The 18058-nt window shown below is 34.0% G+C and overlaps 1 protein-coding gene across 1 annotated transcript; it reads left to right on the forward strand.

Annotated features, from left to right (window-relative positions):
* Positions 1–3510: 3510 nt before the first annotated feature.
* On the forward strand, positions 3511–15604 carry LOC112030617 (lysine-specific demethylase JMJ26). The gene is made up of 13 exons (XM_024063288.2): positions 3511–5046; positions 5150–5265; positions 7205–7304; positions 7408–7549; positions 7869–7932; positions 8014–8821; positions 9543–9872; positions 10764–11285; positions 11845–11917; positions 12031–12116; positions 13174–13293; positions 14097–14158; positions 15233–15604. The coding sequence occupies exons 1-13, from the start codon at positions 4018–4020 to the stop codon at positions 15273–15275; spliced, it is 3495 nt and encodes a 1164-aa protein (XP_023919056.1). The 5' UTR covers positions 3511–4017; the 3' UTR covers positions 15276–15604.
* The last annotated feature ends 2454 nt before the right edge of the window (positions 15605–18058 follow it).

An 18058-nucleotide genomic window follows, 5' to 3' on the forward strand; every position in this document is an offset into this window, starting at 1 on the left:
TCACAATGAGACAACACGATCTGTTGAAGAATCTTTTAAAATTGATTATTTCTTATATATAGTAGATAAAGCAATTAGTTCAATTGAGAATAGATTTGAACAATTTTTGGTTTTCTATTCAACTTCACGAAATTGAAATCACTAGATGATGATAGTTTGCATAAATATTGTCTTAAGCTTGAATCTTTTCTCAAACATGATGTTTATAATGATATTGATGGTGTAGATTTACTTTTAGAATTAAAAGTTTTAAAAGAAATTTTACAAGTAAAAGAACATACTCGAATTGACATACTAAATTATATAAAATGGTTAGATTCATTTCTAAATACATGCATTGCTTATAGAATTTTACTAACAATACTTGTTACAATTGCTTTTGTAAAAAGAAGTTTTTCAAAATTAAAATTAATAAAATTATATCTAGCTAAGATCAATAATGTCCCAAGAAAGATTAAGCGGATTAGCTATATTATCAATTGAAAAGGAGGTGTTAGAAAAACTTGAATACAAAAATTTAATTAGTTAATTTGTATCTCAAAAGGTAAGAAAAATAAATTTTAAATGAAATATATTATAATATAAAAATATTAAATAAATATTAATTTAATTAATACATAAATATAAAAAATGCCTCATTTTAGTTCTTGCCTAAGGCCCCAAAATGTCTAGGGCCGGCTCTTGTTAAAATGATACTGAGTTGTTTAAAGTCCCAATGAATTAACCCCAATGTACTTAGCCAATGAATCCCAACACCACATCATAACCTTCCATAGGTAAAGCAAATAGATTAGATTTGAAAGTGTGACCCCGCATGTGTTGGTTGGAGACTAGGGTTCTTCCTTATCGAAGTTCTCCCTGCTATGGAGGAATCTTGGAATTTGTTAGGTAACATTCTCATACCTGTTTAGTCTTTGTATTTGTGACCTTGGATTTGGCTGTGTGGAGGCTATGGCGCTGGTGGTTTGTTGAATGCATTCTTGTGGGTTATTTGTGGGCTATGTGAGATGAACAAAGTATAAATCATAGTTCTTAGAACCGGACCAGACCGGGAGGTCGGACCGTGAAAACCGAGAACCGAGATGAAAATCGGTTTTTTAAACATAAAGAACCGGACATATGTGGCAATTCCGTGAACCCCTAAAATCGGGGTTGGACCGCACAAACCGGTGGCAAAATCTGTGCGGTCCAACCCCTTAGCAATTTTTATTTTTTTATTTTATTTTTATTTTTTTATAAAAACAGCTTAACACAATTTTATTCTACTTAATTAAATTATCCATCTCTTACAAGGAATAAAAAAAATTATAATTAAAATCCTTCAAAGATATTCAACTTTACTTCAAAAATGAATCATAAATTTTAATGTTTTCATGATTATTATTTTATTTTATTAACTTTCTTATTTAATTATTAAATATATGCTTAAAAATCATTAAATTTCCCTCACATATATAGATATATTAGTCAATTTTGCTAGTTTTATAAATTTAATATCTATATTTAGGCTTTAATTAATTATATTTTTTACATTTTACAAGTTCATGGGATTGCACCATACAATTATGAGTAATGTTACATCCATAAAATTTTTTCAACAAATTCTATGTGACAAGTTATTACTAGTTCTAATCTGAACTTACTATTTAAATTATTTTTTTTACCTATCTATAACAATTTGCCATCTAAAATTTATTATGAAATTATCTTAAAATTGTTGTCAACATAACATTACTCTACCATTATTATAGGCATCAATTTCTATCTACCTTGGACAAAAGTAATGGCATAAAAAATTGTATCCCTATACTTTCTATTTGGTCTGATTATGTGTACGATGAGTTCACCTTCAAAAAATAACTAATACTAATACTACACACTTTCACACATAGTTTACCATAACTGTTCTATTACATAAATTCATTATTTTTCCTTACTAATCATAAACATGACATTACTCTACCATTATTATAGAGATCCATATCTATCTCAAAAGTAATGGCATAAAAAAATTGTATCCCTATACTTTCTATATGGTCTGATTATGTGCATGATAAGTTCACCTTCAAACAACAATTAATGCTAATGTTACACACTTTCANCTATATTTAGGCTTTAATTAATTATTAAATTAATTATGACGTTATCACGGTTCGACCCCAGTTCGACCTCAAAAACCTTAAATCTCTCCCTTTTACGGTTCAATGAACGGTCCGGGTCTGAAAATCTTGGTATAAATTTGTTCATCTTAAATCTTAAAAAAAAAAAAAAAAACTCATTTAGATCTTTACAAATTTGAAATAAACTAATACAAAAAAGTTTATTGTATTTATATCTCGCTTGAAGTTCACTTAACAACAATAATTAATTGTTTATTGTGTTTAAAAACAATTGATAATTTCCCAGATTTAATCGTGGAAACAATAATTAGTATCTTCATTGTATTAAGAAATAATATGCAATGAACTTGTAATTTATCTTATTTGAGAAACGCTATGTTTACACTTCAAAACTCTTTCACGACAAATCTTAAGTGGCAAATTGTTACTAGTTGTTACTGATGGGTAACAAAATAATTTTAATAGTGAGTTTAAATTAGAACTAATAACAAATTATCACCTAAGATTTGTTAGGAATATATTGTAAAAATGTTATGGATGTAGCATCCCCTAAAAATTTAATATATCTTGGAGCTGCCACTGCATTAATCCTAAGTCATAAGGTTAAAAGTAATATAATAATGACATTGACCTATTTCACACTTTTTTCCTAACTTATTAGTTGACAAGTTCTAATCGATGGAATCACAAATCACCACTATTTTTCATATTTAATCAACCAATTTTTTTTAAAAAAAAAAAAAAAATCAACCAATTATAATTTAGCACCACGTTTAAAAGAGTTGATGTAAAAACATTAAGTATGATGAATCATGAACGTAAAACAAATCTGACAGGTTTGATTAAGCTCGAGAGTGGCGTGTTTTTTGTGAAGCAAATAGAAGTGTTGTGATTTGCTTACCGAACGAGGATGCCATTGCCAACAATCTAAATGCTATGTAACCTATCTTGTTCCTGCTTCCTATTACTGAGGTTGTAATTTTGTTAAGTTTAAGCTGTTGGGTGACTTGGGTCCTGCTCTGTGGTTTTATATATATATGATACCTCATTTCTCATTTATGTATGAATAAAAGAAATCTTTAGTTAACACTAAAATAACATAAAGGAAAAAAACTAGTAGATGAACTCATCACTTTCATATGAACTATCTACACATAATATTTGTAGCTGAGTGGTGGACAATGACTCTTACATGAAGTCATCACTTTTTTATTTATTAGTTAAAACTTATAATAATATACTTTTTTTTTTTTTGTTGAGAAACTATAATACACATACAATTTACCCTAAAACTGTTCTATTACATGAACTCATTATTTTTCTTTATTACTTCCAGTCTACCGCTTAAGACAGTTACTAAATTTGCACTAAAGGGTCGGAAAGTGTACCATACCCATCTTTCAAATCCACCTGGTTTAAACTTTAATAAAGCAGTAGAGAGGAAAAAGCTAGTTGAGTTTTTGAGTTTCTGACCAACTTACGAGCATTAGGGTACAAGGCTGGGCCTAGTTTGAGTAGTGAGTACTAATATAGTACACACAGAAGTAATTAAAAAAGGCAAATCCCACTGAAATTCCATTCTCCCGGCCACAAAACCAAACCCTAGTTTTAAAAATTTTTGTTTACCAATCTTAGCGCCACTAATTTAAAAAAAATTTCCACCCACTGTTTTGCCTTCCCCCCAGTACTAAAGAGTAAACCACTTCTCTTCCCACCCACTATAAATACTGAGTTTTTCCCTTACTTTGCTTTTACTCTTCGAAACCCAAACCCCACTTCAATCTATTTTTACTTCCACTACTTCGTGTTTTTAATGTTTTTAATTTCTTCGTGTTTGAAATTTTGAAATCCCTCTCTTTTTTATTGCTCTATCTGATTGATTCTCTGTGTGTGTGTGATGGCGCGTGGTAGAAAGCGTGTTGCTGAGAATGAGAAAGGGGTCGAGCCTGTGAAGAAGAAGCGTGGTAGAGCGAGAAAGGTTGATGATCAGAAAGAGGAAGAGAGAGTGGAAAATAATGGCGTTTTGGCTGATGATGATGAGCAGAACGACAAGAAGGGAAACGACGGAGACGATGGCGTTTCGGATGTCAAAGAAGGAGAGAAGAAAGAAGAAGGGGAGGCTGTTGTGAATGTGAAAAAGCGTCGCGGAAGGAAGCCTAAGGTTGTGGAGGAGGAAGAGGTTTTGGAAAAAGGAAGTCATTCTGTTTTAGCCGATCGGCAGAAGGAGTCTAACGGCGGCGTTTCGGACGGTGCCGGAGAGGAAAGAAAGGAGGAGGAGGAGGAGAAGGAAGTGGCTGTGGCTGCGAAGCCGCGTCGCGGTAGGAAACCTAAAGAGGTGGTGGGGAACGGAAAGCCGGATTTCGCCGAGGAAAAGGAAAATCATCCTGTTTTGGCCGATCAGCCGAAGGAAGGAAACGAAGATGAAAAGAAGGAAGAGGTTGTGAATGCACAACGGCGTCGCGGAAGGAAGCCTAAGGTTGCGGAGGAAGGCAAGGAAGAAGTTTTGAGAAATCATGAGGAGCACAAGGCGCAAAATGGCGAGGAAGAGAAGAAGGAAGAGGTCTTGAATGGTTCTGTTGAGGAGGAGGAGGAAGAGATTGAGGGAGTGAAGAGTAGGTTGAGAAATGGCGGGATTAAGAAAGTTAGTTATGCAGTCGATAATGATGATTCTCCGGTGAAGAGTAAGCGTAGAAGGAAGAAGAAGAAGAAGCGAATGAATGCTAACAAGATTGAAAAAACTGCTGAGGAAAACGATGGATTGGAAAAGCCGAAGAGGAAGCGTGGTGCGAGGAAAGATTTGGCTGAGGAAGAGGAGAAGGGGAATGAAGAATCTGCTGAATGGAGTGCTGGCTATTCGTTGAGAGCAAAGAGAACTCAAAATCAAAACCCGGAAGCTGTTGAAAAGATCAATAAGCATGATCCAAAGGTAACATTCTTTATTTAAATCTGTGGTGTAGTAGTAGTAATTGTTTAATTTGGGTTTGTTTTGTTGTGTATTACTGATTTGATTTGTGGTTGTTGTGGAGCAGTGGATTGAAGAGGTGTCTTTGATGTGCCATCAATGTCAGAGGAATGATAAAGGCCGGGTTGTTCGCTGCAAGAAGTGTAAGAGGAAGCGTTATTGTAAACCTTGCTTGGATAATTGGTATGGGTTTCTTTTATTTTCCTTTCGTGTTAAGTTAGTTTCTTTCCATGCCAAGTTGTATTTGACATTTAGTTTTCTGATGACATACTTAGCCTTTCATTTAATGCTTCTGATCTGTTATTTAATTGGTGTTTGTGAAATTTTATTGGGAGAATTTCATCACTTAGTCATTACTCTTAACAAATCTAAAAGTGTATTAATGTCAATTCCTTAAAAATTTTAATTAACAAGACACCCTGTGCACTGTCAAATTCGAAAAATAGAGTCTTAACTCTGAAATGAAGAGAATAAGGTCGCTTTCTTTTTAATGATAGATGTCTATAGTTGTAGGATGCCGGTTGCCAATGAGCTCTAGCTCAAATGGTATCTTCTCCTTTTCAAGAGCTAGTTGGAGGATTATGTTGTGGGTTGAAACCTTCTGGGTGTGTGTAACTTGCCCTCAAAATATGGTTGCAGGATGTGAGTTACTTTCATCCCTTGTGTGTGACATATTTTTTTTTTGGCTCAATTGAGGCCTAAAAATGCAATTAATAATTGATCTGAAAAGTAAAAGAATATCTGTGGAGTGTGTTGCATAAACTGAGTTGCACGATTCTCATAAACTAGTTGGTCCATAATTCATGGCATGGGCTCTGTCCATGAAAATAGTGTACTGATTTTAAAGACTGTTAAAAAATAAGGTTGTAGATACCCCCATGAAATGAAAGTCATGCTGTTTAAAAGTACATCAAGATTCAATCGATAGCATTAAGTTGAAAAAGTTGATTTTGTCACTGACAAGTGTCTGTTTGTTGTGATGATCAGACTTGTATATTGAGTTAAAACTCCCAAGAATTCTTCTTTAAATCTTAATTACTGCCAAATGAATAGCTACCCGTAGATGAAGACCTTAGTGAAGTTGGTTTATATAACTCACTGATGTCGTCATTTTAGATTGAATGTCATGACATTCGTTTGGTGCTTCTTGGAAATTTAATTGGTGGATAGATTGAACCCCCTTGTATAACTTTGTGCTCTCCATAATGTTTGTTTCATGTGTCTTCCCCTGTTATCAGAGTCCCAGTTACGAGAAAAACAATATAACATTATTTTGTTTTAATTCTTCTGTTTCTTTGGTTGTCAATTTTTATATAACAAAAGGCCATATTATAAATTACACCCTCTTAACTTTGATTTATTTTCAATTCAGTTTCCTAAGTTTCATTTTCCCCCATTTGAATTTTTTCAACAGATTAACTTCCATTTTGTTCTAACGTAGGTCTTCTTTCTGCCTCCATTCATTTTGTCCTGTTAAATTTACAATCATTTTGGAGATTCAAAAAAATATAATTAACGATGTTTCGGTGAGATTGGATGGAGCTAGATAAAATGACCAAATTGAAAATATTTTATTTTAAAGGGTGTAATTTGTAATGTAGCCAAAAATAAATATTTATTTTATGGAAGCTTTGTTATGGAACTATGTTGGAAATAAATATTTATGGGTGCGGTTACTTATGTTTGACTTGGCACTGAATTAAAGTGATCTTGATGTATAATTCTCTGCTAGAAAATTTTGCTTTTAATCTTGAAATTAGCTAAACCATTGTAAATTACATGATTTCATGAGGGTTAAATTACAAAATATTAATTTTGAATCTTATATAACTATACAGTACATGATTTTCTGAATACTTTAAAGGATGCATCATTATAAGAAAAAACTAATGTAGCATTGCTGTTGAAGAATCCTTATTTAAGTTTTTAATAGGTATCATCCAAACTGGTACAAATGTTTTTTTGATGGATTGCAACCTTGGCCTCTAAGGCTTCAAATATGAGTTAAGGAACATTGCAAAATACTTGAAGCTGTAAAATGAATGTTTAAGCATAGGAGCTTTTTCTTGTTTTATTGCATTTATTGTTTTGGCAAGTTATTTGAAGTATTTGTGTTGTGTAGGTATCCTAATATTGAGGAGGATTACATTGCGGAAGCTTGTCCAGTATGCCGTGGAAATTGCAATTGCAAAGCATGCTTGCGTTTGGATGTACCTGTAAAAGTCAGTTTCTCCTTTTCCTACATCTCATGAATAATTGGTATTCCCTTTAATGCCTTTAGATTAGGTATGAGAAGCTTGACAAATTATTTATGCCTTGTTGCAGAATTTGAAGAACTTAGACTTGGATATCAGTGAAGATGAGGAGTTTGAGCACTATAAGTATATGCTACAAGTACTTCTTCCATTTTTGCAACGGATTAGTGAAGAGCAAATGGTTGAGAAGAATTTAGAGGCTAAAAGACAGGGTATTTTCTTTTACTCTGTCATATGAGCTTAGGAACTCATCTGTGTTTCATCTCTTATTATTTAGTCTTTGACATGGTAGATTTCTGTATTTATGTGGATTGGAAGATGTCTCATGATTGCAAAAGGCAAAAAAATGTTAATTTTACTGCCTGATGTAGTTTTGACTTGTGCAATTGTTAACTGTTATAATTTACAGTTTCCTTTCTTTAAGTCTCTTAAATTTGATTATTCCTCATTGTTACTTCGTAGTTCTCTTAATTTAAAAATATTGTTCAGATTTACTCTTTTGATTTGGTTGTATGGATGTTCATTTGATAGGGTTATTGCTTCCAGACTTAAAGATTGAAAAAGCAGATTGCCCTATTGATGAGCGTGTGTACTGGTAAGGTCTTTTCCTGAAAACACTGTTTCTATTGGTAACATTGTTTCATGAAGGTTTTTATGTTATCTCTTGCTTTTGCAGTGATATCTGCAGAACTTCTATTTTTGATTTTCACCGAAGCTGTCCTAAATGTTCGTTTGATCTATGTCTTACCTGTTGCCGGGAGATTCGTGATGGACATCTGCAGGGAGGTGAGGAGGAAGTGGTTATTGAGTATATTGACCGTGGATTTGACTATTTGCATGGTGGAGAGGGGGAAAAAGTGAAATTACCTACTGGGACTAGTTCAATGGATAATATAAAGTCAAAATCTGAGTGGAAAGCCAATGATGATTCTACCATACCTTGCCCCCCTGAAGACATGGGTGGTTGTGGTCTTGGTATTCTTGAGTTGAAATGTATGTTCTCACACTCATCAACAGAAAAGAAAAAGAAACTTAAGTCCTCAGACTCATCAACAGAAAAGCAGAAGAAACTTGGGTTCTCAGAAATTCCGGTTTCAGAGTTGGTGAGAAAAGCAGAAGAAATTGCCAAAACTTACAACTTAATGGATGTGGCTGCTGCTCATTCACAATTTTGTCCGTGTTTCAATTCAGTGGGTGAAGTGGACTTAAGCAATAATAAGTTACGGAAAGCAGCTTCTCGAGAAGGTTCTGATGACAACTATTTGTATTGCTTGGGGGCCCAAGATATACAACATGAGGATTTGAAGCATTTCCAGTGGCATTGGAGTAGAGCTGAACCTGTGATTGTGAGTGATGTACTTGAATCTGCATCTGGTTTAAGCTGGGAGCCATTTGTCATGTGGCGTGCAGTCCGTCAATTGAAACATCTCAAACATGATAGATTGTTGGAAGTTAAGGCCATTGATTGCTTGGATTGTTGTGAGGTTAGTTTATTTTATCCTTTTCTATTTGTGTTAATTATTCTTTCCTTTTGGCGTTTAATTGTTTAGCATTAATGTATTGATGTTTGTGCTTAATTTATTATACTTTATTATTTTTAATAAGATTGTCTTTGAAAATTCTCTAAATAAAAGGTTTTTTTTCTTGGAATTCTCCAATTCTTTTGTTATCTGGAAGATTTATTTTAGTTTTGCACACAGTAATTTGATTTCCAACCTCTTGGTATGTACTGATAATACCTTTTTGACGTGGAAGAACAAGTATAGAGTTTAGTATGATTATCTTACTGAGTCCAAGTTAGTTTAAAAAGGCAGATACTGCCTTGCAACTTTCATGATTAGTGTTTTGGGTCATTTACGGACAATGGGTGCTGCATGTACTCCCTCTATGTGATTTTTAGGGGAGATGATTGCCTTCTTATCTTTACCTTTTATTCTGAAATTGGTTTATGAAAGAGTCTTATTAAAAATTTTAGGTCCATTTTCTGGTGTTTCGTTATTCACTCCAATGATTGTTAATACATTTTTTATTATTTATTTTTCTTATATTCATATATTTGTTTTTTTTACCTTTCCCTTCTAGTTTTTTAGTGTTTTTGGATTTGTTTGTTAAAATTCCCACTTGTCTACTCTGTATAATATAATGATATGGAAATGGTCCTTGATGATATTGCTTTGTGATACTAACTATTGTGATGAAATGCAGACTGATGTCAATATCCATGAGTTCTTTACTGGGTATACAGAGGGTCGGTATGACCGTTATTTGTGGCCTGTGATACTGAAACTAAAAGATTGGCCTCCATCTACATTATTTGAGGAACGCTTACCACGTCATGGTGCTGAGTTTATCTGTTGCTTGCCATTTAAGGAATATACACATCCACGCAAGGGTGTCCTAAACATTGCTGTCTGGTTGCCTGAAAAATCTCTCAAGCCAGATATGGGTCCCAAGACGTATATTGCGTACGGAGCTGCTCAGGAGCTTGGCCGTGGGGACTCTGTCACCAAACTTCATTGTGACATGTCTGATGCGGTATGTATGGTCTTGTTGTGACTCCTGCTAATCACTTTGTTCTTTTATTTTTTGGCCAATGGAAAAACTTCTGCTTGGTTGAGGTACTGCATGAAAATGCCTATTTGAGTTTATATAGGTTGAAGTGTGAGGGCCAGGTGAGTTGGGTAAGGATTGGCATGTTGTAAACACTGCGTGTCTGTCAATAACTGCTAATCACACATTTTACAGATTTGAGTCCGACACCATAATTGACCAAATTTTATGTCGCACATCATTTATTCTCTTGATCAAATTTGTTATATAAATTCCAACGAATTTTTCAGGTGTTGGATTTTATATTAGATGTGTATGTCTTTGTGTGGTTTAGTTGGAATCTACATCAAGTCCAAATACATTTTAGATAAGCATGATGTTGTCACACCTGGTTTTATTTTCACTATTTTCGTTACTCTTACTTGAAATGAATAAAAATAATTGCTTTTGGTGCTTTGATTCATCTTGGTCCAATTGTCATAATGCAATTGTGACAAATGAGGTTTCCTGATTTTGAGGGCACGGACTGTCTGTATTCATTAAAAGTTGATTTAATTTTCTTGGTAAACATCATTTAGTCATGTCTTCTACCTGCTCCCTGTCCTGCGCATCTCGTATGGTATTGACTAATGTTGAAGTAAAAGGAGACAATGATATTCTTGCAGCAGTGTGGGGATGATGTTCTATGGTCATATTTTCTCTGTCTGATTGCTCTTGTATTTATATTTAACACTTCTCTTGGGTTTTTTTTTTCCTGCAATTTCTTCCCTTTTTTGTCAAATAATGAACTGCTTACGTATGTTAATCCACAAATATAGCTGACACTTAACTTCTGTTTGATGATCTAATTTTCTTTATTTTAATTCACTGAATTAGGTAAATATTTTGACGCATACTGCTGAAGTGCCACTTAAAAAAGAGAGCCTTGAGAGTATAGAAAAATTGAAAAAGAGGCACTTTGAGCAAGACCAAAGGGAATTATTTGGAGATTTTCAATCTGTGGATGAAAAGGTTGAGACTAATGTATCTGTTGTTGAGTCTTGTACTGCTGATGATAAAAATATTAGTAGTGGATCTGCGGATCAAAGCACTGGTATAACTGTTAAGTGGGCTGATCCTGTTGTTGAACTTAATGGTGATCGTGGTGAGTCTAGGTTGAATGGGAAAGACTTTTCAAGTGGATCAGAGCTGGAAAAGAATGAAGAGGCAAAAGTGGACCAAGAAAACAGTGGTGGGAGTGATACTACAATTTCTGGAAATAAGTTGGACAGGTTAGAAGCTTCTCAGGGTGGTGCCGTCTGGGACATTTTCCGGAGACAAGATGTTCCGAAGCTGCAGGAATATCTTAATAAGCACTTCCAGGAATTTAGGCACATCCATTGTTGTCCATTGCAGCAGGTAATTGTCTCTCAATTTCAATTGGATAGTAAAATTTTCTTCTTGTTGCTTAACTATTATCATTATACTCTGTTTAGAATGGTGGTGTTAAATTACTTAAAAGAGTACTATATTCTTTTGGTCAATCAATGTGACACTGCTCAATGGAATTGCTAAGTGTTTGGGAAAGTTGTTTTAGTAATTAAGATGCGATGTTTAAGATTTAAACCTTGTCATCTTGAATTGCCTACTGCACTCCTTTTTGAAACACATTTATCTTTGCTTTATTCCTAAAAAATATTCAAAATTTTAAAATTGCTGTAATCTTGTTGTATGAAGAGAACCATGGGAAATCCACATTGGGTAACAAAATGCAGGGTATAGGCCTGACTGGATTTGTACCAGCTGGGCAAAGCAAGTTGAATGAAGTAGTCTTTGATTGGAAATGTAGCATATTGAATTCATTAACTGTGGTTTATAATCTGCATAATTGCTGGTGTGTGTGTTTTATTATATTTTTTTACTCTTGTTAATACTTGGCGCATTTCTGTTGTGTTTATAATATCTTTTGGTTGAATAGGTTGTTCACCCTATACATGATCAAACATTTTATCTGACTTTGGAGCACAAAAGAAAGCTCAAGGAGGAATATGGTCAGTTTCTTATATATTAACGGCGATAGTTGGATTGAATGTTGTATTCCTTTTTGTCATAAGATGACTAACTGTTCTTGGGCATACTTTTATGGTTCTATGCTATAATATAGGAATTGAACCATGGACATTTGTCCAAAATCTTGGAGATGCTGTCTTCATTCCTGCTGGCTGTCCTCATCAAGTAAGAAATTTAAAGGTAAAGTAAATTGCATTTGGTGTTTATTTCACTCCCCCCATGGTTTAGCATATAAAAATGGGACAGTTTACATACTGCACCAGTGATTTTTTATTCACCTTTCATGAATTCCAAGCTGGCAATATAGGGTTTATGTTTTCTTAAATACGATAATTTTTGGAAACAGGTTGGTTTATCAATCATTCTAGTCTTTAGTGGTCCACCCTTCTGCTTGCATGCTTCTTATTCTGTTGATGCTCTTTTACGGTTTGACTAGGATGTGGGGCAATGAATATCACTTATCATTGACATTGTGGCCTTAAAATACTAGAATGATATCTCCATGTTATGGTTGTAATCATGTCATTTATAAGTTATCCTGTCCTGCAGAGTGTCATTAGTTCATTGGTTGTGATTGTTGAATAGCATATCATTTTTTCTGTTTGGTGGGATAAAAAATATTTAGGTTTCCCTCATGCATGTTTGGTTGATGGGTTGGAAAAGTGGGGGATGGAAAACTATCTTGTTTGGTTTTGAAGAAAAATGAGAGGATAGAAAATGAGTTTGCATAAATTTACTCTCATACTCTTAATTACATAAAAAATTAATTTAATAGTTTATAAGCCAAAAAAAAAAACCTAATGTTTAGAAAATAAATACTGAACATTAGATTGAAACCGAAAGGGAAAAAAAAAAAAAAAGTAACGTGGAGGGAGGAGAGGAGCAGATGGGTAAATTCCTATCTAAGCCCCTCTCCCTCTCTCATTTTCTCTCCAACTTAGGGAGACAAGAAAACATCCCAAAAATCACCCTGCACCCCCTTCCAAGTCCCAACCAAATAACCTTACTATTTGAATTACCCCCTATTTTATCCTCTCTATATTCTGTCTCCTCACAAATCACCCCAACCAAACACACACTTAGATCTCTAATTGATGAGCTCAGGTGCCTCATGACTTCCATTCTAAATTTGGTGTTGATTGTAATATATGAAATTGATTTCTATTTATAGATTTGTTACCCTATACATATAAATACTTATATATTTTTAATGATTTTTTTTTTCTTTTCTATTCAGTCATGCATAAAGGTTGCACTCGATTTTGTCTCACCTGAAAATGTTGGTGAGTGCATTCGTTTGACGGATGAATTCCGTACACTTCCCCAGAATCATAGGGCAAAGGAGGACAAGTTGGAGGTACGTAATTGAATTTATCTGTTTGATATGACCATAAATGTTTATAAGAATTTTTTTCCCCATGTTAGTAGGATGTTTCCACTTGTGCTTCTTGTACAATGGTGCAAGTGGTGGTTGAGCAGCTTATGAGTAATGCTGTGAACTATGTTGCTGTTCATTGTTATAGTTCTTATTTGTTACGCTTTATACCTTTTCATACCTGCACCTAAGTGATTTGCTAGTGTCAATGTGAGTTTTCTTTGTAGCGGTATTGTCATGGAGCTTGTCATAAATATATGTTTTTAATAAAATATCAAATAAGTTTTTGGTAAGTGCTATTTAAAAACATAATTAATACTGCTTGATTACTGTTGCCAGATCCCTATTGATGCCATTGCAATTTCCCCCTCTTTGTCCAAGCAAAACTTTGCTACCTATATTGGATTCTGCTTTCCCTCATTGTGATCTAACCATTGGTGTATTGCACCAGGAAAACCCACCTTTTGCAGTCCACTGCTATTGATTCTACCCTAATTGGTTTACATACAAATGTTTTATGTGCTCAATTCACGGGCACCTACCTTATTGCTTTCTCTTGTGCCCAATGAATATAAATTGTAGGAGAATTGCAGCATTCCCATATGGAATGATATGTTGATAGATATTAAGTTGGATACCCATAAAAATTTCATTTAATCCTGGTTTGTGCTCGATGTAGTTTGGTTGGCTGAATGTGATAATTATATAATGTGAAATAGTTTTTTTAGACACTGAAGTATAAATCTTGTGTATTGTGTTTTTGATTGTTGTCTTGCTTGAAGCAGGTGAAGAAAATGACTATTTATGCTATGAGACACGTTGTAGGATGTTTGGAGCAGAAACTAAGGTTAGTCATCCACCAGAAAGTCATATATGGTATATAAAGCTTTTTTAGGATAGCCTAGAGGAAAAATGGTCCTGAAATGTCTTTTAGTGGACATCTCTTTAGTTACTGTGTGTTTGTGAGCCTAATTTTCTTTATGCTTCAACCTGTAGCCATGTTCTTTTAACTAACTGTTCTGGTTTCTATCAGTATTACTGACCAGCCATGATTTCATTAATGTGGCTGTACATAGTGATCTGTTATACTGCTTTCCATTAATTATTTTTAGCCATTTCTATCATATTTCTTGGTTTAATTATGCTCCATTTCAGTTCTAATTTTGTATACCTTCCTTTCAATCCTTTTATGAACTTTAGCATAATTTGTCCTGTCTTTTTAATGCATCTCTCTTTATTTAGGAGCCTATCAATCTCTTTGGGATTTTTTTTTTGGGATTCATATGTATTTGGCATTTGGCATCAGAAAATTTATCTGCAAATAAATTTGCATTCCAAATTCTTTGAAGGATATTTATGCCCATGTAATACCTTTGTTATCTATTATGACCTTTCTGTATTTCATTCTTGTTCTTTTTTTTTTTTTTTTGGTTTCCCAACCGGTATCCGAACCCACTGGGCTGACTAATCCGGTTTCGGAGCGGGTCCCGGGGTTAAGGTTTTAAACTCCTCCCAATGGGCTTGCGGGGGATCGAACCGTAGTTCTCCCTACCAAGTCTAGCCCCTGGCACCACTAGACCAAGACACCGTTAGTTCTCTCTATCCTTGACATACAAATAAATATATCAGCATGGCATGATATTGTGTCCTACAATTGCTGGGATCATCTTCTTGGTTGATCAACAAATTTTGATGATGAAAACAAGTTTGTCAACTTTCTTCATCTATTTGTATTTGACAAAGAAAGACAAGATTTTAAATTGTTTTTTTTTATTATATTTTTTTATATTTTTATAATTAGAATATTATTGTGAAAATGAAGTGAAATGCCACGTGTTGAAATGGTGCTTGAAAGTATTTCATCATGCTCGTTTCTGGATATCTACTGAAATAACCAATTGTGTTAATATTTGATTTTCAGGCCTGAGACGACGTCAGTTTCTGTTTCTAAAGATTCAAAGTAGGTTCAGCTTCGTTGGTGTAGATTTTTGGCTGGTGAAACGGAAGTGTATTGGTGGTTTGTAAATATAGCTGGGTCATCTATATAACACTTTCCAGTATATATTATTTACGTGCTTTTTGTCAAGGCCTCTTGTCCTCTTCACTCCATACCCTAGTTCTTGGAAGGTTATGGAGAATTTTGTTCTAGTCCTACCATCTTTTGGGAATGTGAAGCACGGGAGATTAGTATGTACATGCAAGAACCGGGTGGATACTGACTGCAGGTATTATTCATTATGAATTGTTGTATGAATTATATTATATGGTAATGATATCATGTTAGTCAGCGGCATATGTGTTTGAATTTCATTCTCTTTCTCATAATTTTGCTTGTTTTTATTTCTTGACGTTGAACTGACAGTACCTTAGTAAAAAAAAAACAAAAAAACAAAACAAGAAGCCTAATTAATGATATATTGGCTTGACATGAACATGACATAACGGTTCCTTTTAAGCGCTTAAAGCAAATTATTCCAACAATTTTTCGTTATTTAATACCCAATATCATAAAAACTTGTATCCTGCTTGTAGTTGGTTATAAATTAGTGCTCTGCAAATGTGGTATAAGATAGCATCAAACTTCAATCATGAATTTTTGCTTTGTTTGTTTCCCCATCATTTTTAAGCAAGTCAAAACTGTACTCCCGACTCTTATAGTAGGATTGTCAAACGCCATTTGAAGGGAGATTTCATTTTACGTGGGAACTATTGTGGGCTTTTGAATTCATGGCCTCGTTATCAAATCACGGATGTTATTTCTTGATTCCATCTCCACTTGTAGTTTTCCTTTTTTTCCTTAAGATACCACTTATTAGTTTGAATATTGGAGGCTCATTATTTGAAGTTACGGTCTGCACAAACAAGGAGAGAGATAGATCCTTTTATCTTGATATAAGTAGAATTTGATTTCAAGTTTCTTATATGCGTCTGGAGAGCCGTATATGTAAAAGACACTAAACACAGCTATGAGCTATGAGGGTTGTTATTCATGGTTAAATAACTATCATGATGAAGTATACATAATGGCATATATCAGGTGGAATGTCATGAAATTGTAGGTGGAATGTCATGAAATTGTAGAATTGTCGTTTACTGTAGATGTGGGAGGTTGTAACTGAAATAACTATGACCAAGTTGGAGAATCAGATTCTGTGATATCATTGGACTATCTCTAACCTCACCCTAACATTAATTACACCTTTGGGCATCTTCTCCTAATAATGAATTGATTGTCTTTTTATACTTCGATCAACCAATTTGGTGGAGTCGCAGAAAAACGGAGCCCCATAACCAACGCCCAACTGTATTATAGAAACTCTCATCCTCTTTTTAAAAAAAAGGGTTTTAACATGGGCATCTTATTTTTCTTTTTCAATTGAGGGCTTTGTCGCATTTTGTGGTGTTGGTTCCATACTTCTATGTATTGATTCTCTCTCTCTCTCTCTCCAACTAAATAATATATAGGATCTAACTTAATGATTATGGTTTTCTAATAATGTTAAACATGGGAAGTTGATGCATGTGACTGTGTACGAGCTGATTAAACTTTCACAAGACATGGAGGACATACGTAAGAATTTCAGTATTATTGTCCATTATAATACATTAACTAACACACTTATTAGTTGATGGATACATTGTATCTTGAAGAGGAGGGAGAAAAAGAAGGATGTCCGCCTTGTATTCAATCCTTTTCTTATATATTGTAGAACATGCATGCACCTTCTAAATCCACACCTTCTAAAGTAGGTTCATATCATGATGTCACATGATGTGCATATGATGTATTTTGTCTCTAAAAACTTCTGTATGTTAGCTTTCAGGTCTAATATATGGAAAGGTAATATTCATTGTCTCGACCCTGAGAAAGATAGAGCCATTGTAGATTTATATTTTTTAATAAAATGGCAACAGTGGTTATATGCCACGGATCGCATTTTTATAATCAAATTTGGACTTGGAACAAATTACAATACAAATTACATTTGTCAAATCTCAAATCTCTTTTCTTTGCACGAGGATTGCATTTTTAGAAAGAATGGCGGCTTTTTGCAAGAGATTGATCATAAGTATGTTATACATGTGATAGGGATATACAACTTAATATATAAAATGAAAGGAATGGGTGTATATATGTATCCTTTTGTAAGATGTAAAACATTTTCTTTTTTTAAGAATTTGATAGTTGGGAGGGGTGGATTTGAATTCGATGTCTCTGTTGGAAACATTAGAAAGTGGCAATCAATCGAGCTATAAGGCTCTTGTCATGAGATGTAAAGCATTAAAGTCCAAAAAATGTCTTCTCCAACCCCACCCGCCTCCAATTTTTAACTCTAACAAGATGAGGTTTCAATTGGCTATGTGAGAGAAACATTACATATGCTTGAATATGTAGTACTTTAAAAATCTTATGGATGCAGTACTTGTCAAACTCAATTGGATGTTTTATCACATAAAATGTTTTGTCTAAATCCCTATTTTAGAACATGGAGAATAAATAAACCGAAGTTGGTGGCGTCACTGGCACATGGCATAATTGGTGCATGACTAAACGAAAACTCAATTTGTGAATGACCATTAGATTGGTCTATTCTCCATTGGTCTGGCTCCAAGGTCGAGAACAAAAATTTATATATTAAAAAAGTATTTAATGTTTTGGATACATGTAGTATCACATTTATAACATGTGGGTTTCATAAGTTCTGACTATTTTATTGGTGAAAAATTTTAGGGTTAAATGTTTGCT

The sequence above is a fragment of the Quercus suber genome, unplaced genomic scaffold, assembly GCF_002906115.3.
Source record: "Quercus suber isolate HL8 unplaced genomic scaffold, Cork oak 2.0 scaffold_467, whole genome shotgun sequence".
NCBI lineage: Eukaryota > Viridiplantae > Streptophyta > Magnoliopsida > Fagales > Fagaceae > Quercus > Quercus suber.

Bases quoted from the DNA above. Each gene is read 5' to 3' on its own strand.
- LOC112030617 (XM_024063288.2), top strand. From the start codon at position 4,018: ATGGCGCGTGGTAGAAAGCGTGTTGCTGAGAATGAGAAAGGGGTCGAG. The intron at 7,305-7,407 runs GTCAGTTTCTCC...GCCTTGTTGCAG, and splicing joins GTTTGGATGTACCTGTAAAA to AATTTGAAGAACTTAGACTT. The intron at 7,550-7,868 runs GTATTTTCTTTT...TTCATTTGATAG, and splicing joins TTTAGAGGCTAAAAGACAGG to GGTTATTGCTTCCAGACTTA.